General features: G+C 32.2%; 1 protein-coding gene across 1 annotated transcript in view; it reads right to left on the bottom strand.

Annotated features, from left to right (window-relative positions):
• Nucleotides 1-6,794: 6,794 nt before the first annotated feature.
• Nucleotides 6,795-24,804, bottom strand: part of LOC143230543 (uncharacterized) — a 57,625-nt gene continuing 39,615 nt past the window's right edge. Inside the window, exon 2 of the mRNA XM_076464296.1 lies at nt 6,795-8,827. Within this exon, the coding sequence (XP_076320411.1) occupies nt 8,571-8,827 (257 nt within the window). The 3' untranslated portion in view covers nt 6,795-8,570. The remainder of the gene's footprint in view (nt 8,828-24,804) is intronic.

The raw sequence follows: 24,804 nt of genomic DNA, 5'->3' as shown, positions 1-24,804 counted from the left end.
TTTCGATTGACTGTTTGTTTTGTTTTGAATTTCACGTAAAGCTACTCTAGGGCTATCTGCGCTAGCCGTCTTTAATTTAGCAGTGTAAGACTAGAGGGAAGACAACTGGTCATCAACAGCCACCATCAACTCCTGGACTACTATATTACACATGAAGAGTGGGATTGACTGTAACTTTATAACACCCCTATGGCTGAAAGGGCGAGCGTGTTTGGTGCGAAGGGGATTCAAACCTGCAACCCTCAGAATATGAGTCAAGTGCTTTAACCACCAGGCCATGCTGGGTCTTTTATTATCGAATTACTCAAGATAGTTCTATGAATTATGATCATGTTCTGTAGAAAACTACTTATTGCTATGGAAAGAAGTTAACATATTTTGGTAAATGCAAGTTTTAGTCTACTTTCAAAAATTACCTGTAACATTTAATAGACATGAAACTTTAATATATAAATGCAGCTTATTTATGACAATAATATAGAAAAATAACTGCAATTTACAAGAACGATTTGCATATATTAATACATTGACTTTTGTGCAGATAGGAACTGATACTCTATTAGCAATCTATTTAGCATATATGTCATATTCAGTATAAATGTAATGCTACTGGTATTGTTATGGATAGGGGAATATGTCACAACCATTTCCCAAGAAAGATATAAGCATAGAGAGATTGATAAATTATACAGAGCCAAAACCACAGCAGTCTGAAAACTAGATGTTGCAATGCTCTACACAGAAGAAGAAACTTGTACAATAGAATGTTAAGAACAATAAAATATCACAAAATGTCATTCGAGTTAATACGGAGCAACAAAAAGAAAATAAAGTTTCAAAATATAACTTTGTGACATAAAAAGCTGCTGGGATGTCTCATATGGTTACATCTTCTGGTTGTGAAGAATATGAAGGTGGTGAAAGATCATAAGTTTCTAGTCACACCTCCATATAAACATCAGTTTTCATGAGAACGGACATGAAAGATGAGACAATCAAAGCCATTCTATTTGTCCACAAGCCCTTCAAATGCCCTAGTGCAATGTAAGTGGATTTTGTGTAGTCTTCCATTTGCATGAAGGCCAAGTTTGGGATAAATTTGTTAACATGTGAAATCTAAAATCAACTTCAAGCCTTTTACATAAAGTTGTTACAGTATAGGTTAATTATTGGTGAGCACAGTAAATGACAAAGGAAGTAATTTCAAGAGGAAAACATGACATAACATGTATCATTCTTGCAAGGTGCAAATAACCATCGTTTGCATAAGTGAATAAGGCACTACGATTTGTTATGACACACCTTTTTACCAGAAATGTATGAGAGTGTAATAATTATTCTTGTCAAGTCCATTGATTTGTCTGTAAATGTTAATTTTTTATACATATACTTCACAATATTGCATAAGAGTAACAATATAATGTTAAGTACATTGTATTAAAACAATTTGAATATGCAACTCAGCCAGCCATTTGACAGTTTCAGCCCGTATGAAGTTGCATTCGAACGGAATGCATCAAAACTACTTTGTAAAATTGCTTGGTGGTGCGTAGGTAATGTGATGTCATTTAAAATGATCACTTTTGAGAAGAGTATGTAACAGTCTTATCCTGCACAGTATATTCCCACATCAAATCATAAAATTTATTCAGATCAAGAATTTGGAATTTCCAAGTCCAATATTTAACTTATAGTTTACGGTATTGGACAACACGGAAAACAGGGAAATTTTGATGAAATTGGGTAACCAGGACCATCCAGAAAGACACCTGCAATAAGTTGTGTCTCAACCATGGTAAGAATATGTGGTGATAAGAATAATTTACAAACACAAATGTTAGTGGCAAAATCTATCCACGTGTCCCAGTCACGTGTAACATGATACCAAGTAAAGAGACACAAGTTGCATGTACACAAGTTGATTCCACATTATGTGATTTCAGCACTCTGATACCTGAAGCAGCTGGACAACTATGTGGATATCACGCTACTCAATATGAGGACACACTAGTAAAGTCGCCTATAGAAATTGAGGCTAGGAAGTTGTTGTCCTGATACATCTCGTGAATTATAGAAGGCCTAAGAACCACCAAAATAAAAAATCATCAATAATTTGCTTTTCTTTATGAAATACGTTGTTTTTTTATTACACATAATAAATGAGGTTTATAAGACCACCCAATGACAATGAGGCTATAATATTGACAATACTTTAATATCTAGTCTGTGACTCTTTGTATGTTTGAAGTAAAGCTCAAAATGGGCTATGTGTGCTCTGCCCACCACAATTATCGAGACCAGATTTCCAGTGGAATGGTTAGTATGGGATTCTGGAGACAGAAGTAAGTTCACATCACCCAAGGACATAAAGGTGTAAAGAATGGAACAGTTATTTATCTCAATTTGCATATCTTGTATACATTAACCACCCAATTAATTAATCACTCTTTAATTAGACACAAGAGTCATTGAACTCTGAAGTCCCACTGGGGCATAATGGCTGAAACAGTTAATTAATCTGATTAATTAGATATTAAATTTAACTTGCTAAAATGAAATGACAGATAATCAGAGGAAGTGATGTGAATCATTGACAATAATTACAGGTTTGCATGAATAAATCAAATCTAATTATGTTATGTAGTGACAGCATCTTATGATGTGAAGCCATTTATTAGCAGTAACTCTAGGTAATTAGAGTATAAATCATCACATGATCTATAACTAAGGCTATCATGATTTAAGATTCATACCTGCTATATAAAACAGATTAATGTAATGCTTTCTGATAGTATTTTCATTTTAAAACCCTTTATTAATCTTCATTTAAAAATCAGTTGGATATTTGATCTATGTGAAAAGGCATATCTAGAAAAACATTTTTACACTAAATCACCTTGTAACAAAATTATGAACAAACATATCAATATCTTTATGAAATTCAAATTCTGATAACAGATTTTGTTTGGATATATGTCTACGTCTTTAATAGCCATGTCATATGCAATATTCGCCACACATTGTCTAATAATGTCCTCAAACTTCATATTGTAAGTCCATTTTAGATAGTTCTATTTGGTTAATTTTTACGTGGAAGCCGAGTAAGGAAATCAGAATATTCTTTATTTTATTTGGACAAAGTAGATGCAGATCCAGTGACTTCGACATTTATAATTTAGATACAAATTGTTGATGTCTATATAGTTAAGTAACTGATTACTGGCAAACACAATTCCCAGCATATTTTGCGAACCCAAATCTTCTGAGAGTAGAGAATAAATATGTATAATGTTCATTGCTTTTCATATATCAGTGATGATGTTTCTAGACTGATAAATTTCTAAAATTGACCAAAAATCTGCATGGCAAGAATGTTTATAGTGTTATTAACGTCTCACCAAATATTATATGAACTCATAAATTTCCCTGTTTCACCAAGAGAAAGAGCAAATCAATGGATAGATCCAGTGTAAGACCAAAAAGAAAGAATGTTTATGCTCTTGAGTATTCATTGTGATTTGTAACAATTTCTTGATCTTAAAATTGTTTTCCCATTCATCTGAATAATGCTTCATAGCTTTGTGAATACAAATAGTCATCTGTATCTGATATTAAGGACATTTGTGAATCTACATTCCATTCATGTTGACTGCCAAGAAATATGATATTGTAACATTTGAAATTATGAGGGCTTTCTTCCGAGATTCATTATAGCATTATTATCCACGTCTTATAAGAAGACAAGTAGGTACCTGACCTGAAATGCATTATCAATAGATGCCTGCAAGTTTCCCTAAGGAATTGAAAATGATTTGCACTCTATATATTTCAAAGAATGTTAAGAGTCCCCTTCTACAACAGTAACCTTTTTTCAAGAATGTTAAAAGATTTGTAAGTCAGTACTTTCCCTTAGTGAAATCATGTTGACAATCCAATGAAACTCTAAACTTTGTTAAATGGTTTTGCAAAGCTTCTTTTGTGCAACTTACCAAAAAGTTGTACATAACTGACTTAAGACTAATGGACCTATAATAACTGAAACAATATTCTTCACTTCCTTTAAAAAGAGGAGCATCATGAGCTAACTTCCAACTTTCTAGTACATGGTCAATGTTGAAGGACTGACAAAAAATAGTTGCAAGTGTCTGACATATCCAGTTTATAACCACTTTCAAAACCCTCGGGAAAATATTATTTAGCCAATAGATTTATTTTCCTTTAAACTTTGAAATTTTGCCTTGACTAGCTCAGAATTAATGCAGCCATCTTTGTTTCCATCTTCAAAATGTAGAATACTGCTTAAATCTTCAATAGTAGAAAGAGAATAAAAAGCAAAAACAATTAACAACCCATTCATCTTGTAATCATCATATACAAACCTTTCTTTTCACCCCTTGAGGGTTCCACTGCATCCTGGCATTTTGTTTACACTTTATATATTTAAAGAAATCCAAACTGTTATTTTTATATTTTCAGCCAATCTTCTGCATTCATCCTTTTCAACGTCTTAATCTCCTGTTTCATCAACTTTCTTGATCTTAATATAGGACATATTTAGCCAAGGAATATGATGGAGGTTAGAAATTGAATATGTGAGCCACTTGATACAATTGTTGTCTTGAAAAAGAGAATAGTAAGAGGGAATCTGATTGAAATGTTCAAGACTACTAATGAAATTGATAGTGTTGATGCAACATCTGTTTTGTACTTCATGGTGAGAATGGTGGGACTGAGAGACGTAAATGTAAATTTCTGCAGGATGGGAGTCGTTTTCACTTTCTTAATGTAGTAGTTATTTGGAAGAGTTGCCTGATGACGTGGAAGCAGTAATTTAAAGTGATTTTAAGAGAAATTTTGAAAAGTATATGAATGATAAGGGCTAGCTTTAAGATTTTTTAAAAATTTATTTATAAATAGTTTTAGTTTAATTTAGAGGATGAGACAAACAAGATGGATCAGTAGGTTTCATGTTGTTCCAAACTACTATATTATGTTATGTTTTATTAAAAATTATGTTTGAGATATATTTCAAGTTTGTATAAAATGTTTAATTTATTTATGCAAAAGTTATGCTTGATCAAAATTTTCTCCACCTAAACAGTTGATACTCTTAACAACAAATACAGAAAATTTTTTCATAGAATACACTTGTTAATATACATTTTTGTGTAATCAAACAGAAATCCAAGAATGGAGTATGGTAAAGTTTTTATTGTCCTGTTGTTCACTAGATATTTGGAATAAAATTATTTTTTGTTAACAAAGCTGCTTAAAATTTAAAATTGTGACACAGAATAGTTGGAAATGTAATTTATTGAGATACTTTGCTATTGTGAAAATTAAAAGCACAATAATATCTATTTTTGAAGGTAACAACAAATGAGAAAAATAACCAGTGTTATTGATATAACTTTTTAAAAATGAAAGAGAACAAACACTGACACTACACTGCTACATAATTTTCAATCAATAACTCTTTGGTTAATAACCAAAATCATCTTTTCACTCTACTAGAACCACTGTTCTCTAATCCTTCACAAGGTATTTTGATATCCATAGATTATCATTATTCAACTCCACTTGCAGTGATTTATTTGTAACCTTTCAGTTAATGTTTTCCAGTTTCTTGGGAATTTTGTGCTCTACACTCTCTCATTCTTATATTCCTGTTTTTTTTGCTTCTTTTTATTGTGGCTCACTCCTTTCTTACAAAAATATGTCTGATATTCTTGTGGATTTGGAATAGCTCACCAACAACTATGGTTGTGTATAGTAGATATCCTGCTTCTTGCTAATTTCTGTTGCAGGAGTATCTTTACCTGCTTGTATTGTTGAGTTTGTAGTCACTTCCTTTGTTTTGTAATGCTGTATGCATGCTTTACATACACTATTTCTTTCGTCACTCTCAAACTAGATGTTTTCAGTTTCAAATGTGAACTTACGGAACCACTGTGTTACAATTGATGGAATACTTTGGCTGAATTTTGGATTCAAAGGACTTATTTTATCAGAAAGTATTATGGTAAAGGACACAACAACACATTTAAAGGAAACCTGACCGTTCAGTGGGAAGAACAAGATCACACTTGTCCCACATAAGTTTACTTGTTCATGTTGAAGCACAGATCTACACTGTGAGTAACCTTTTCTGTGCCCAATCAGTAGCTTGTAACATTTTAAGGCCCAGAGTTTACTACTGAAACACACGTGATCAAGAGTAATGATTAGTACAATTTATTACCAAGTTTTATTGATGTAATATCTACAGTAGGCTAGTTTCCCCTGTTTTTTATACTTTAGTCTAGTGTACATTTCATGTTGACCTGAAATTTTCAAATGTGAAGACATTTAGTAAATGTGTATTTAATTTACATAGGCATGTATATTAATTTTGGATACAGACCACGCATATAATGTACACAGGTTTGTATTCTAGTTTGGGATATATGCCACATGTGAAATATACATCGTTTGCCCATACCGTTCATTGGAGTCAGTGCTGAAATTTCAGCTGGATAAACAAAAACAATTTGAGTAAAATGTTATGCTCAAAGACACAACAGTAGTTATCGTGCCTAAGGTATATCGTATGAGTTATAGGACACCAGATGACCGGAAATTAAAGTCACATAACGGTTACCTGATCTGTAAGTTATACTGACATGTGGTTACATAATTTACAAAAAAAAATGCTGCCTAAGAGTTAAAGTTCGATACCCTCCCACTTTGAACAGACATAGCTTTTCTGCTCATATCAAAAATACTTTGGTTTTGTTAGTGTAGTAAGTAATATGCATGCTTTACATATAGAACACTTTGAAAATTGTTAAAGGTGAAGTATATCATTTAAAAACTGAAAAACAATCAACTTAACATAATACACCTCAAAAATAATTTTATATTTAAAATTCACTTCATTAGATGTCAGATCTTATTTGTGGTTCATTTTAGACTAAATATATTTTTGTATTTATCTTTAAAGGACATGATTGGATAGTTCATTCTTTAGTGTAAATCATTAGATCTTCATATCTATGTGGGTGTGAGAGACCATTCACTTTGTGACGTTCTTCTACATTATATACAATTTTCGTGCACTTTAACTGTATGATGATTTTCACAAACGTTTATTAGGATAAAAATAACACAAGAAAATTTAAAATACAAAGTGATAAAATGATAAAAATAACACAACAACATTTAAAATACAAAGTGATAAAAATAACACAACAAGATTTAAAATACAAAGTGATAAAAATAACACAACAACATTTAAAATACAAAGTGATAAAATGATAAAAATAACACAATAACATTTAAAATACAAAGTGGTAAAATGATAAAAATAACACAACATTTAAAATACAAAGTGATAAAATGATAAAAATAACACAACAACATTTAAAATACAAAGTGATAAAATGATAAAAATAACACAATAACATTTAAAATACAAAGTGGTAAAATGATAAAAATAACACAACAACATTTAAAATACAAAGTGATAAAATGATAAAAATAACACAACATTTAAAATACAAAGTGATAAAATGATAAAAATAACACAATAACATTTAAAATACAAAGTGATAATACTTGAAACATGCATTTATCAGAATCATGATAAACAGAAAAGCAATTAAAAGGATTAGAAATTTAAAGAAGGATGCATTTTCAAATATATGAAATATGCTGCTTGTATTGTTGAACATATAATTTTCTATTTCGTCTTCACTGTTCCGATCTTCCTTCTCCATTGGCAGTTCCTTTTCGTATATTGTCATGTTGATTTTTCTTCCAGGAGATAACAGTTTTGTGTTTGTCATCGCACGATAAATGTCTTCATATGAAGTTATGGTTTTTTTTGTTGTGATGTGTCTTTCTTCTTTCGAGAATAATTCTTTGTTATCCTTGGCTTCATGAAATGTTTCAAGGGGTGTTATAGCTGAAGGTTTCTCTGTGATTTATGAGAATAATATTTTTAATATACAAATATGTTCAGTTTTAATACAAGCAAATTAGTTAAATAATATTATATATAAAGACTGAAATTTTATAAAGGATGGTTACAAAGAGTCCTTGAAAAAAAGTACAATCGCAAAGAGAAACTACCACATTCTGTAAAAAAAAAACGCATCGAATTAATGAAATAAGTACATGTGAAAGCTATTATAAAATATATCTTCAACTGCATCATCTCTAAAAAGTTAGTTTTGTACTGTTGAAATCATCTAGACTTTTCCACTTGAATGATTTAATCATATCCAGAAAAGCATCTGAACTATATTGCGTACAAATCAGCTAAATTAACTACTGCACGAGCTACTAATAATTTATTCAACATCAACAGTAGGACATGATTGGATAGTTCATTCTTTAGTATAAATCATTAGATCTTCATATCTATGTAGGTGTGAGAGACCATTCACTTTGTGACGTTCTTCTACATTATATACAATTTTCGTGCACCTAAAAGTTTATTGGGATAAAAAAACAACATATAAAATACACTCATAACATGCTAAAAATAACACAACATTTAAAACAGAAAGTGATAAAAATAACAACATTTAAAATACGAAGCGATAATACTTAAAACATGCATTTATTAGAATCATCACAAACATAAAAGCAATAAAAAAAATTATAAATTTAAATAATGATGCATTTTCAAATAAACGAATAATGTTCCTTCTATTATTTTCTCTTTCGTATTCACTGTTCTTGTCTTCTTCCTTCAGCGTTGGTAGTTCCTCTTCGTATGTTGTTATGTTGAAATCTCTTCCACGAGATGACAGTGTTGTTTTTGTCATCGAACTACCACGTTCTGTAAAAAAAAACATGCATCGAATAAATCAAAGAGAAAGTATATGTGAAAGCTATTATAAAAAATATCTTCAACTGCATCATCTCTAAAAAGTTAGTTTTGTACTGTTGAAATCATCTAAACTTTTCCACTTGAATGATTTAATCATATCCAGAAAAGCATCTAAACTATATTGCGTAGAAATCAGCTAAATTAACTACTGCACAAGCTACTAATAATTGTTGGTGAAAATAAATGAGTTTAAGGCTTATTATAATAGAGAAGACAAGAAAACGGTTAACGACAGGATATTTGAAGATTATTAAATTTTCTTTATTTTTGCACAGATCATTGGCCAACATATACTGATATATTTCTCACAATCATTTCTATTGAAGTTCCACGTTAGTCCCCCGGCTTTTCATTTCAGAACAGATCAAAACAAGAATATGTATTGGTTCTTGTATCATAATTTATTCAACATCTACAGTAGGAAGGTATCGTATCATCCTTAGAAGAATGTTTACCTGATAAACCAACTTTGTTATAAACCATGATAATGCGGTCTTGGTTACGAATTACCTAATTTAGTACGAATGAAGTTGAGTTATTCAGTATATCGATATATAATTAAAACGCTCAAACAATGATCAGTGTAATATATTTTAAAATCTTATAAGTTAATATTTTTCAATTCACTGACAAAAATAGTGAAAGTTCATGCTATCACCAACGAAACAGTAACATTGACGTGTTAAATAAATTACTTTGTGTTCCACTGGGGCCGGTACATATGTATATTATAACGGGACGCACAATCAGACCAAACTGAAATCATGTGAGAGTTAAAGAATATAATCATTATTGATTGTCAGGTTGGCTAAAACACTGCTGGTTCCTAATAGATTTAATATAGGAAGAATTGGTTTTTTTACCTGTGTTGGTTAGTTTCCGTATGAAGACCCGCCATTGGGGATTAGACATCAAAGTATAAGTGTTGTTCTTTTTATCTAAATCATAGATTTTTCCTTTTGTTGAACCTTTTTTTCGAAATATAATCTCCTGGGTGTCTGTTTTAATAACAACAAACAGACACACCAGAAGAACTCCGAAAAAGATGTTAGATTTCGTATGAACGTTTTTCAACATGTCAAGTGTTTCTCTCTGGCTTTCGAACTATTTTAAATTGAACTCATTCTGCACAAATCCGTTACTAACGGATAATAAGAGAGTATTGTTGTGGGTTAGACAATATTTATTGCAATAATATGCTATGATAGTGCTTTTATATCTAAACAATATTAGTAAACTGATTTTACCAATTTCAAATAAGCGAACAGCAGTAACTTTGAATTTATTTAACTTTAGAAAATAAAACGACCTATATATTAGAGATGTAACTATATATATATAAGTACACACATATGAAGGTATTTTAAGATTTAACAAACCTTTCGCATTTACTGCTTCATTAGGGTTAATATACACAACTGTATGATATTAGAATATTCATTACCTGTAATGTTCTATCTCTCGAGTCTGTGGTAACGTGCGTCTAACAATGTATAAATTACAATTGTTGTTCTCATTTTATGGATTAAAATTTATGCTAACTTCTATAGCGATACTAACATGTGATATATTGTTACGTATTATAATTTGAAATAATGGGAAATTTTAATTTAGGATTTAATTAAATGTTAATATGTATGAAATTTATGATACTTATTACTCGTAATTTCAGGATGATGGATTCGAATCTCTTTCTCAAAAAACTTGTTCTCCCTTTCAGCCGTCGGGTCGTTATAAAGTTACGGTTTATCTCACTATTCGTTGATAAAAGAGTAGCCCAAGAGTTGACGGTGGGTGTTGATGACTATCTGCCTTCCTTTTTGTCTTACACTGCTAAATTACAGACGGCTAGCGCGGATAGCCCTCTTGTAGCTTTGCACAAAATTAAAAACAAAGAACCAACCTATCCATTTAATGAAACGAGCTGGATGGAAGTTATGTAAATTCATGATTAATAAAAGGTTATCTTAGGACATGAAAGTTATTTATATTTATAAGTTACATATATATTCTTTTAAAACCGAAAACTCTCATAGAAAAGGCAAAACACAAAATATGAAACTGTAAATTTACATGTATCTCTTCATGGAAACAAGAATCTTCATGTTGAATTTGGTGAAGATCCATCAAAAGAGGCAAAGTAGTGGTAAACAAAACAAACACTCGTATATCCACACCCTACGAAGTTTGATTTTGTATTTCGCACAAAGCTACTCGAGGGCTATCTGTGCTAGCCGTCCATAATTTAGTAGTGTAAGACTAGAGGGAAGGCAGCTAGTCATCACCACTCACCGACAACTCTTGGGCTACTATTTTACCAACGAAAAGTGGGATTGACCGTCACATTATAACGCCCCCACGGCTGGGAGGGCGAGCATGTTTAGCCCGACGCGGGCGCGAACCCGCGACCCTCGGATTACGAGTCGCGCGTCTTACGCGCTTGGCCATGCCGGGCCCGTAGGCCATAGCCCGACGTGGCTTTGCTGTAAGAAAAACACACACACCTTTGTTTATTTGAATTTCTTTTTATTTATCATTTGTGCTGTTTACCGTTCACGTATTTCTTATACAATATTATATGGTTTGTGTGTGTTTATGAAATCATGCACTCGAAAGTAGTAAGTACTATTACTCCAAAGATCTATAGCTAAAATGTTTTAAGTTTAAACAATTATCTGAAATAAAATTCTACTGGTTTAATCTATGTAAAAAAGTGATATGTATAATAAAAATGATAATACTTTTTATCAAGTATATCTTTACTGGCTCTATTCAGGTCTCTAATGAGAACTATATAGAGCGTTAAGACCATACTCACTGCAGGTCACAATGCCTTTCATCCTGTTCCAGAGTTGATATAAATACCCTCATATACCACAACAATTTATATATTTTAAATGACTAAAGATCGTTTTAACTGAGGTTTAGTGTGCTGTAAACCCAGTTGTCTTGATAAGTTCTGCTACTAAGCAAAAACATCATATGCAGCACGTAAGGTATGCGAAAAGGTGTTAATTTTTCCTACATTAAATTCGTATATAATTAGCAAAGAAAATTTTGAAATCAAATATTATCAATATTATTATTATGAAAATTCACAAATGTAAGAATTTACAGAGTACAGATCATACTTTGCAGGTTTAGGCATCACAAACATATCATTAAAAAAGAAAGAAAAAGTTGTACATAGTTAGTTCAAGATTTCAAGGAAAATACAAATGTACTTTTTGGATCCATAAAACAGGCTTTGAAATGCTCAAATGAAAAAAGAAACATTTTTTACACAATATCACAAAAGCCCAAAGTAGGGGTGTTGCTTTTAATTAAACCAGTTAATTTTTCAATAACTAAGTTAAGTGATCTATAAAGCATGTTTAGATACTCTCGCCCAACAAGACTAGAAGTTTTTAAATTTCCTGAAAGGCGTTATAATCAAGTAAAAGGGGAAAATGACTTTGCCTGTGAGGGGGGTTAAAATACATAACAAGTTTAACATAACAAATCCTTAATCAGGAGAATTTTGGAAATTGAGAACAAACGTTGGCTACCAACATTTTATATATATTGTCACTTTCAGACACAAATTACAGCTTTTGTAACGTTAAGTGGGAAAATTCGTCGGAAGAACGGACTAGAGGTTAGAAATAAAGAATAAACTCACATGTTCCGGAACATTTTTTGTAATTTTATTTATCATCACGGCTATGCTGAAAATTATTAATTGCACAATATCTTGCTCACTACTATAGTAGTTGTAGTGAAGGTAAGGGAAATGTACAGTGGTTAAATTGGCCTCAAGGACGTTAGGTATACCTCCTCCTGACATGTTCCTGCTCTTTTGGTTGAAACAAATATTGATCTATACGTTTATAATTAAGATTTTAATATAAACACTAACTCGATATACAAATAAATATATGAACATATTAGTTCGTTATAGTAATTTATAACTTATAAACACAGAATAGGAGCATACATGATTATAGAAAGAGGTTATGGCTGAATGCAACTAATTTTAGTGAGAAAGTTTCATGAGAACTTTTGATGCTGACTGTACGATTGTAATTTCGAGTAACGTAATGCGTTAGCTGATCACAGAAACTGGATGGATTTTGAATTGCCGGCGTTTTTCTCCAGAAATGAGTGGACAGTATTTAAAAGCATGATATTTGTTTTTACGAATTTATTATTTTACTATGTATGTTACTGTCGTACCTGGGAACTTTTCAATTTATTTTATCCAAATACTTTCGAAAAATGAAAATTTCCACTACCGCCACATTCTGTTTCGATTGACATTTTTATTGAAGAAGCTTGTCTTTTTTTAACCGATGTAAAATAAAGAAAAAATCAGTTGTTACACTTCCAACTTCTTACACTTGAAAATAAATACAAAATCTGATTGATCTTAACAAATGTTGATTTGTATCATATCATAGGATGTAAACTGATTCGCTTCAACCCACAACAACATCTAAATAAACAGTTTTATTATTTAAAATAAAATAAAACAAATATCCTATGGTCCTATTTGATCAGCAGTGCATCAGAGTTTAGGCTTAAATCATCAAGGTCCTGTCGGAGATTCTGTAATATGTAGTAATCGTCCGTATTTTCGTTGTGTAACCTGTTTTGTGTATCCTGAAATGTTCTGTGATCAAAATCAGATAGGTTATATTACTTGGTTATTGTTCTGATTAGTGTTTATTTGTAGTATTAATACTATAACTACTAATGTCTCGCAATACATTACGTATAGAATAAGAGAAGTTTCACTTAGTTTTGGTTTTAATTGTCTGAACAGTGAAGAATCCTTTATCCAAAAAATGTTTAAGACTTTTCATTCACATCTTGTAACAGTAGATGTATAGGTAAATGTCAAACTATTTCCTTTATTTACATTAAGATGTTCTTCAATTTGTGTTCCTTGCTCAAATATCATAGATCCAACATAAACCTGTTTGCAACGAGTACAAGTGAATTTCTAAACGTGCGATTCCCAGTGTTAAAATTGAATCTTTTATTAAATTATTTTAATACAATTTATTTTGAAGATGTTATATACACTTGAAAATCCAATACCACTTTCAGTGAACTGCAATATCAAGTTGTTCACCATCAGCAAACATTTGTTCAGGATTTTATTAATGAGCTTTATTATGGAATCGGCTCTGTAAGGCAGTAAAAATGATTTTTTGAAGACATGAGTAATAAAGCTGCAGTAATTGAAATATAAAACTGACAAATTTGGTTTAAGATTACGTGATACAGGTAATGTCTTCTTCTTCTCAAAACTTGTAGATGTAATAAAGTTAATGCGAGAACGTTCCTTCTTCAGTATTGAACTTTATGTTCTGTTGTCTTTAATTCAGATATGATAAACAATTTTGAATGTGTCATTAATTTTTGAAGGGTACAAAAATATCTATTTACATTTTCTATAAAGAACTGATTTGAAATGATTAAGACAGGTGTAACTACAATTTTTCATGACAACACAGGAAAACATTAGCTAAGCTCAGAGCTCATTAAATATCCCATTAATACCTCATGAGTTTGGTGATAAAAAGAAACCAGTTTAAGATGTTCCTACACTGCACCACTGTGTGACATGATAAGTGATGGCACAGATTTTATCGTTTTTTGTTCAGGAGTCTTCAAGTTTGGAAATGATAGCATTTCTAAGAACTTACAAGTGAAAGTAAAGAGAAAAGTGACTGTATTACGTCAGTCACTATTCAATAAATAGCCACAATGATCATTGAGAACAAATAGCCACAATGATCAATGTGAAATTTTCCAAGTGAGTTAATATGACTAATGAGTCCTGCTGGTATTTATTATTGATGACATTTGTTTGTTTGTTAATGATTTGGATGGAGTTTTGTGCACTAATATGTTTAAATTTACTATGAAAACCCTACATTTTCTGAATGTGTTTTCATTCATCTATCAGAACCTTGACATTTCTTAAAGCATAACATCGAAGACTAGTTTTTACATTGAGTAGTATAAAATTATTGAACTTGGTTATGGAAATTTGTTATAGCCTCATTAGTTTTGTGAAAAGTAAGATACATTTTGATACAAGAATCTATTGCTGGTGAAATTATTAACTGTAGTGAAAAGCATAGGGTTCCTGGTTTTGCTTTTAGGAATTTTTAATCCAAAAAATAAATTTATTTTAAATATGTAGCAGTCAAGCTAATTCTTACTTGAAGTACTGCAGTACATGAAGAGACTTCATTCTGATGTTCAAAAATGTTAGGTTAGTAGATGATTTTTATATGAGCTTTTATATTTTAGCAGTTGTATAATGTTGGAAATACAAAGTTGAATGACTATAATATAATTAGTTTAAGCTTTGGAAGTTTAGCTGGAGTCTCTTTCTTTTACAAAATTATATTTGGTTTAGAGTTGTAGCTGTTGAATATATTTTATTTTAATTTAGTTAAAACTGAGAAGGAGAATTTTATTTTCTGGATGGTTGGTTTGATGATTCAGGAAGCTGACGATGACCGAAGAAGGTCGAAACGTTGTTCGGTCCTTTACATAACAATTTTCTCAACCCAAACCAGTCGTTTTTTGGTATATATTTTTAACATATATATTTTTCTCTATACGTTGGTTTTCTCGTCATCACTGATTTCTAACACATAGCGTTCTCACATATTTTATAAAGATGGATAAAATAAACATGTTTTGCCCATTTCGTAGATATGTATCTCTGTTGCAATGGAGTTCAAAATCAGAAATCCTAAACAGAAACTACTCTATAGTTATATTTTTTTCCTATGGATCTTAGTGCCTTACAATATTACTATGTACTGTGAATCCCACGGCTCCGCAAAATCGCGTTTTACACTTAGGCCGTAGGTGTACTATTCAATTAGAGAAGAGTAGCCCAAATGTTGACGGTGCGTGTTGTTGACTGCATAGTAGTTGCCTTCTCTTTAGTTTTGCAGTTCAAAATCAATGATGGCTATGTTTAGATAGAAATTGTGTGGCTTTGAGATAAAATTCTAACACTACCAAAAAGTAGTACACTGCTTTGAAATTTTATCTGATGCTACGCGGAAGTACGTCATCAATATGAACTTTATAACTTCCGGTGCTGAAATAGAACTCCTCAAAGACGCGATTTAAGGTGTCTGGGTTGATCTAAGTATACTACAGCAGAAGTTTATTAAAAAAGTAATAATGTGAAATAAAACCGAACACTGACGTTCGAGTTATTTATGTAACCCTGATGACGTATTTCCGTATAACAGAGACAGACCTTAATCGACCTTATTTGCAAGTGCATCAGTAGCTTCATTTAACCTCACGTACTATCATAAGTCATGTTTTTTTTTTATATAAGATATTTTAACACATAACATACCTCAGTATGTGATACAAACGATTCGACATGGCTAGGTGGTTAGGGAGCTTGACTCGTAATCTGAGACTTGCGGGTTCGAATTCCCGTCATACCAAGCATGATTGTCTTTTCAGCCGTGATGGCGCATTAAAGTGATGGTCAATCCAACTATTTGTTTGTAAAAGAGTAGCCCAAGATTTGGCTGTGGGTGGTGACGACTACCTGCTTTCCTTCTGGTCTTAAACTGCTAAATTAGGGACACTCAGCGCAGATAGCTTTCGTGTAGCTTTGGGCAAAATTCGAAAACACAATAAACTTGGTACAAGTACAATATCTATTTCTACAAAAAAAAAATCTAAATCTCGATTGCCAACAAGGATGTGATTGAGAAGCTAATAGATCACATAAACAGGCTTTTCTTGTTCTAATTGTAACTTTCGTTTGTAGTTCGTGATATAAGAGAAGAAATGTTGATTTATGAGGTTGATAATGACTGATATAATTATAAACATCTTTCTATGCAAATTATGTAGTTTTCGGATTATAGCTTACGAAGCTTATAGCACGCTGACAGTAGCTGACTAATAATAATCTTCTATTACTGTCTCTCTGTTAGCTCCTTTTATAAGAATTACCAGAGTTTCTCAAAATTTCAACGATGTTCGAATATGCTAACTTGTTTTCGTAAAACAAATATTGCTGATTCTTACCCTCAAGAATCTTCTATAAATTCAGAGAAGAAGCGGGACTTGCTCAATACACAGCAAACAATATACCTCACATGCATTAAAATAAAAACTATACTGAAACAAACGTAGGCACTAAGATAAATTTACAGCCTGTGCTACAGCTACTGGTCCTCAGGGCTTTAAGACAGAAAATACTTCAGGTTTTGCATGATATAAGGAGTAAACTAGGATACGTCACAACCTATTGTCATTTATTTTGTTGCTCAGTGGAAAAGAAATTTGTCACACCAAGGAAAAATTAATGAGTTGTATGTTACGTGTTAGGAAGAGAATCCCCCTGGAAATAGTTGGTGTTCTACGTGAAGTATACAATAGTAACTTCTATAATATCAAAACGTAATTGTAATTATGAATTACTTCATTAGGTGAGTTGAATTTTTTCTATTGACTGAAACATTAGTACAGATTTATTTATGAACAATAGATTTATGCTTTAGAACACCTGAAGAAATCTACATTGATCAAGGTGAAAGCTTCAACAACTAGTTATTTGTAGGGCTGTGTAGTGTTGGGAGTGTCTAAAGCATGCACTTCACCATATCATCTTCAATTTGATGGTTTGAATAAAAGGGCCATGCAGATACTTAAGCATATGCTTGTAATGTTTGTTAACCTTGACTGAACTGATTGATAAAAATCATCTATTATATTTCATAACAGAATAAAATATAACTGAACAACAGTCAAGTGATTGTTCTCTTGATTTACTGGTGTTTGGACGAGAAGTAGAGAACCCAGTGAATTTATTGTGTGGTCTTTCGACCATTCACAAGTACAGAAGTATCAACAGAACAGTGTGGAATATCTTACATGGATAAGTTTACACAGCAGAAGATGGATAAAAATCCTTCCTCTAAAACCAGATGCTATAAAAAACAGTTATTAAAAAAAATTTCAAGCCTAGTGACTGGGTATAGTTGTGGTACGTGCTTTTAATTAAAAACAACTTTCTTTTGGCTGAAGCGTTACATGTCTTCTTGGTCAACAATTTAATGCATAGAATTACAATTTTCATCAATTGTACTGCTTCTGTGCGTGCACCAAAAATATAAATAAGCTGAAACTAGAAATCATTCATGAGCCCCTAGAAAACTGATTACTCTAGAAATCAAATGAGTCTGAGCTAGTAATTTCCGATAATGGAATTATTGTGTCATGTAATTTCAACTCAATTGATGAGGAGGAACATCTGGCGGCACACTTTTGGCTGTTTGTGAGTAATCTGTTGAGGAAGGGTTAATAGAAAAGCAGTGTATCTGCTCCGATTATCGACAGGGACACCAACGACGACATCCAAATTATTATGGCCAGAAGATATTGTTAAATCAGCAAATAAGAAAGTCACTTGATGGAAAAACCAGGAAATTAAAGTAAATTATGTTTCTTGTTTATCATTAGTATTGCAAAGGGAATTAATTGACAATATTGATACGTCATCTTTTTTTTTCACATTTAACAGTGAGAATAGTAGGCCAATGGAACACAAATATAAATGTTCCTCGGGTAGGGGTCATTTCCAGCTAAGACAGTTTCATTTTTCTAATAGGATGGTTAGCCTTTGAAATGGGTTTTCTGCAAACATTGTAGAAACAGTAAATTTAAATATTTAAGTGACTTTAAGAAAAAGCTTTATAAGTATATGAATGATAAGGGTTAGCTTTAAAATAATTGTTTTTTTTTAATTTCGCACAAAGCTACTCAAGGGATTGACCGTCACATTATAACGCCCCCACGGCTGAAAGGGTGAGCATGTTTGGCGCGACCGGGATGCGAACCCGCGCCCCTCAGATTACGAGACGCACGCTTGAACTGCTATCTTGAAACATTATGTTATGTTAAACACTGAGATGGAAAACTGCAGCGATTAGGTTAGAGTTGTGTTAAGATAAAAACACGGCGTGGTCTGCATAATCTTAATGCAGGCTTTGACACAAAGTGAAATATTCAAGAACATTTTCAATAAAATTATTACAGTTTTTTTTTTTTTAATTTTTGGTATGATAAAGTTTCTCGTAAATCACGCCATTTAGCGGTGGTTTCTTAATTATCAAGATCAGTAGTGACGTGAAATGTTCTTTGAAGAGTTGATGTAGTGCAAGACTGTGTACTGTGTGCATAGCGTTTCATAGACAATGTTCTTAAGTGTAAATTATTTCACTAAGTGCTTTGTTGAAAGCTTTCGTAACAGCAGTATGAATTAAAATTCTTATATTATATACAAGTCTAAATGATATTCAGTCATTTCTAAATAGTTTTTGCTGCCATTTAGGTTAATATTTTAAACTATTTTGACCAAAATTATTTTTGATTTAAGCTAAACGCTGCAATACTATGTAATGTTTGCTGATTATTTACAGAGATATTTAAAAGAACAGAAGACTGCATATTTTGAGTTCTCAGTCAAAGTGGCAAAATGTTTATAAATATGGTTTTCATCCGTCACTTAAGTAGCTTTGTCACAGGCTTTTATTATCATTATTCACAGATAAAAGAAAAGAATTCAGTTATAGTCCAATTCTGTAACTGACCACAACTTTCAAAATATTAAGATTTAAGATTAATGGTAAATGAGCGCAGGTACGTAATTATCGTAAAGGCAAGAGCCTGAGGTGTAAAAACTGATTTAAAAATTCTTAACATTCTAAGTGTTGACCAATTCAAGAGAGACATCGTTGGCTAGAATGAAAAAAATAACATACGTACGAAGGTAGTGTTCATACTTTTCAAAGTAAAGTTTATTTTTATTAATTTCGTTGTAAAAATGAGAACTAAAATATGTCAAATTAAAATTGGTTTAAAGAACTAGTTATTTCTTGAAAAGAACACCAAATTCACGAAAATACTTTTTCACACCTTAGCGACATCTAGTGGTAAATACTCAAAATGCTGATTAACAATAATATAATAGAAGTCAAAATGAGAAGAAATGAAGGTTACTCAATAATCAATTAAATAATTGCACGCTAATAGAATTTTGCCATGAAAATATTTCTTTATGTAAATAATATATTTTTCTTTTACGAAAGGAAGTGTCTGTGGTTTATCATGCTATTTCTTTAGAGACAAAGGTAGTGTTTCTAGTAAGATAAACGGCCCGGCATGGCCAAGCACGTTAAGGCGTGCGACTCGTAATCTGAGGGTCGCGGGTTCGCATCCCGGTCGCGCCAAACATGCTCGCCCTTTCAGGCGTGGGGGCGTTATAATGTTACGGTCAATCCCACTATTCGTTGGTAAAAGAGTAGCCCAAGAGTGGGCGGTGGGTGGTGATGACTAGCTGCCTTCCCTCTAGTATTACACTGCTAAATTAGGGAGGGCTAGCACAGATAGCCCTCGAGTAGCTTTGTGCGAAATTCCAAAACAAACTAAGATAAATAGGTATAATAATACATAATGTCAAATTTTATATAAAAGATGGATATGAGTTAATAATTATTTTATCCTTTAATATGATAATAGCTATTTTCTATAATATTATTTGCAAATATTTTGTGTACTAACAAATAAGAAGAAAAAGGGTAAAAGTCTTGCTATAGGCCCTTTCTACATAATTAATTATTCACCCACTGTTAATAATCTGTCACAATGTTATACAGACTCCTATTAAGAAAGAGTGAACATTAGCGCAGAAAACTGAACGAATATCTGAGGTCCAAAAGTAATTGTTGGAAGCGTGTAAAAGTCTTTATTTTAGTAGACTGTAAATATATATATATATATTGATTAAATATTTGGCAGCTTTCAAAGTATTCAGGGATCTTTATTATATTCAAAATAAAAACTAGAAACCGAAACCATATCAACAGGTTCCTTAATCAAAGTTTACAAGAAGAAAATGCAAAAAAAAAAAAACAACAACAACAGCTGATTAATAAAACTTTAATAAAGTTTCTCAGTGGGTCAGTTCTAAAATCTGGGATTTGGTTCCTCAGGAGTGGGCATAGCGCAGATAGTTTATAGTTGTAGCATTGGGCTTAAATAAACAAACAAGTCTTGAGTAAATATAATTTATTGAGTCATCAGTTATGTCTGAAAGGTCATTTTTTTAGAATTTGCAATTGGTCTGTATCCTCACAGTTTGATTGCACAGTTGCTAGGTAACGTGGTTTCTTTTGTTATCCTGTTTCGAAGGAAAACTCCTTATGGTCAAGGTTTTCAACATTAAAAGTGCGCATTGTTTTGTTAATAAAGAAAATGGTTGTTCGTGCGTTTTAGTTTTATAATTTTCTTACAAGACCTGTTTACGAATAGCTGCTATAATTTTTTAACTTATAGACTAAAGTGAAGACAGTCGAAGACATCCACCGTCAACTCTTAGGTTACTCTTTTAATTTGACCGAACAGTGGAATTTGGTCACCAATTTTAGAACGTAATCACAGTCTCCAACTACTAAGGTACGTTTTAAAAGCAACGAGATGCGAGCCTCGAAGTCTCGGACTCACAAGCTAATCAAGCATACGGCATTAAAATAATTCTAAGTTTAGTCTAATGTAACTTGAGCTTATAAAGCCTCAAAATTAGATTTTTTTAATTGTTCATTTTAGCGAGAAGATAAAATATACAGAAATAGAATTACCATTGTAGTCCAGAGGTTAACAGAAGATGTATTGAATAAAAACGCCCGCAGTGTTGTGAACATTCTGTGTCAGAACTAAAGAAGGTTTCTCGAATATTAATAATTATAACCCGGCATGGCCAGGTGGTTAAGGCACTTGACTCATAATCCGAAAGTCGCGGATTCGAATCCCTGTCCAACCAAACATGCTCATAGTTGGATTTACCGGAACATTATAACGCCCTCACGGCTGAAAGGGCGAGCATGTTTGGGGGGATAAGGATTCGAACTCGCGACCCTTAGGTTACGAGTCGAGTGTTTTAACCACCTGGCCAAAAACAGTTGTTAGTAACATTAACCAAAATATTTTACAACAGTTGTTTTATGTAACGACACGAAATATATCGAAAGAAATCAATACAATTTAGATAATAATCAAATATGGCGTTTCTGATTCAGTGAACAAAACAGGACGCAACTGAATATTTCTCTATAATTGTCTTTTATATAGAAATACAAACTCGTGGAATCCAACTTTTAAAGCGAAAAGAATAAATGTGTAAATTATATTTTTACACAGACTCACTTTGAAAAGGATATAGACGAAGACAGTGTAAGCAAGTTTGTTTGTTTCTTAATCTCGCTTAAAGCTACACAAGGGCTATCTGTGCTAGCTGTTCCTAATTTAGTGTTGCAACATTAGAGGAAAGGAAGCTAGACATCAGCACCGACCGCCAACTCTTGAGCTACTCTTTAGGAGGATTGATGGTTACATTATAATGCCCCCACGGCTTTAAGGGCGAGAATGTTGGGTGTGATGACAGGGATTCGATCTCTCTCAGATATCGAGTCGAGCGCCCCAACCATCTGGCCATGTCTGGCCTGCCGTGTTAACACGATTCTTTCGTTTGCTACAGATAATATTTTAAAAACACATGTAGCTTATAACAATCAAAGTCAGATTTTATTTAGATATGGCGTTTTTAATGAACCAAGCGGCTATAAATGAAAGACTCTCGAAATGGTGTATAAGTCTGTGGAATGCTTAACTAATTTCTAATGTTAATAATCACTGTTAAGCTATTTGTCATCTTGGTTACACCAGGCTTTGTCAGCATGATTCGGGCCTTTCATGACGCGTGAAAAACAAACAAAGAAAAACAGTCGTAAATCACGATGTTTATCTGCCTAAGAGGTGCTGTAATTTGCCACACAATATGAATTTTATTTAAAGATATTCCAGGTGGTTCTATAACATAATAAATAATTTATTATTATGTTATTCAAATGGAAATACGCAACTCGGTAGCCGTGCTTTCTGCATAATTCGTATCACGTGAGAACCTAGTGTCAGTGCACAAAAGCCTGTAGGCAATATGGCAAAAGTGTTTCAGTTGGAGAACCAAAACTTGGCCATTGGAGAACAAGTAATTCCCTTCTGTTACTTTAAGGTCTGCATGATTCACTTGATACAGTTTATTAGAAGACATTTCAATAAACGTAAATAAAATCACTATATATATCTCCAAAATGTATCTTTATTAGCTCAGTATTTCGCTATTGTTTGGTTGGTTGGAATTAAGCACGAAGCTACACAATGGGCTATTTGTGCTATGCTCATCATGGGTATCGAAACCCGGTTTATAGCAGTGTGAGTCCTCAGACATTCAATTGTGCCATTGGGGGGCATTTCGCTATTAAAGGAGCTCTCGATGTCCTTCAAGTTCCTTAATCCAGTTAAATCCACAGGATTAGGAAAGGTGTAGGATATCAATAACTTTTGACGAAGTTGCAATAGAGAAACATTAAGCTAATAAAGTTACATTCTGGAGACATGTGTCGTATTTTATTTACTTTTGTAGAAGTTGATAAGTTGATAAATGCAAAGCAATGATTTTTATTTTATTTTACGGTCTACGTGATTCAGTTGATGATCGGAAAACAAGGAATTATGTTACTTTAAGGTCTTTCTTATTCAACTGAGATTCAACTACTCTAAATCGAATTTCATTAAACGGAGAGCAGTTAGTTTTATTAAATAAAACCAGGATTTCACAAAGACAGGCCCGTAATAAAGGAGAGAAAACGTAAAGAAACTGATTTCTTACAAATAATAATTGTATTTTCGTTGTACAACAAATATACTTCATTTAATTTATTATATTGTTTTAAAAATTAATTTCATTAGATATTTATATTGTATTAACACCGTTATAAGTGGCCTAGCATATATAATTGCAGATCAAACGTCCTAAGTTCAAACCACGATCCTCCTAAACACGTTTAGTACTTTCAGCTATCAAGAAGTTATTAGTGAGACAGTCAGTCCCACAATTTCTTTACATGAATCGGGTAATCTATATTAATTTCTGGGCCACACCTGCGGCTCTCAAACGCATTTCGCAAATCATCAACAAATCGTGATATATACATATGTTGTTGTTTTTAAAGTGAGCGCAAAATGAATTATATAATTGTAATAGCTCCTTCTATCGACGACCTTTAAAATAAGGTATACATATAAATTAAATAATCAATGTCAACTATTGCATTTCTTTGCATTAATAAACTTGGGCTTAGCTTGCTGTCGTTACTGATAGCATTATTTCGTGACTAAGCGATAAATATGAAAGTTTGCAACGCTAAAACCAAATTTCGATACCCGATGGCTTAGTTTGTTTTGAATTTCGCGCAAAACTACACAAAGAATATCTGCGCTAGCCATTCGGAATTCATCAGTGATAGACAAGAAGGAAGGCAATTAGCCAACACCTACCACCGCTAACTCCTGGATTACATTTTCTTTTACCAATGAATAGTGGAATTGACTGACTCTTATAACACACACAAGGCTGAGAGACCGAGCATTTTAGGGCTAAGAAAGTATTGAGAAGTAATTATTTTAAAAATTGAAACTTAATTATTCGTTATATTTCAAATGCTTTTCAAATGATTCTAAATAGACAGTACAATAAAAATAAAGCTGCTTTTGTTGAATAAATTAAGCCGTTTAATTTGAAAAACATCAACAACAACAATCCGTAAAAAATTTCAAACTTTGAGTATTGAAGAATCAGACAGAAAAATAATTACGATATGTACAACAACCATTTCTTTATCACAGAACACAAGTTTATATAGAAGTACCTTCCTCTCAAAAAGAACACGATTTTCATTAGGACTGTGCGTAAGGGTTTCGAGTAACTTGGAAATATAGTACTAAAAATGTAATTCTTAAAAATGTTATTTTTGCAATAAATG

Source organism: Tachypleus tridentatus, chromosome 10 (genome assembly GCF_004210375.1).
Source record: "Tachypleus tridentatus isolate NWPU-2018 chromosome 10, ASM421037v1, whole genome shotgun sequence".
NCBI lineage: Eukaryota > Metazoa > Arthropoda > Merostomata > Xiphosura > Limulidae > Tachypleus > Tachypleus tridentatus.
The sequence above is the reverse complement of the archived record's forward strand: the minus strand, read 5'-3'. Positions and strand labels throughout refer to the sequence as shown.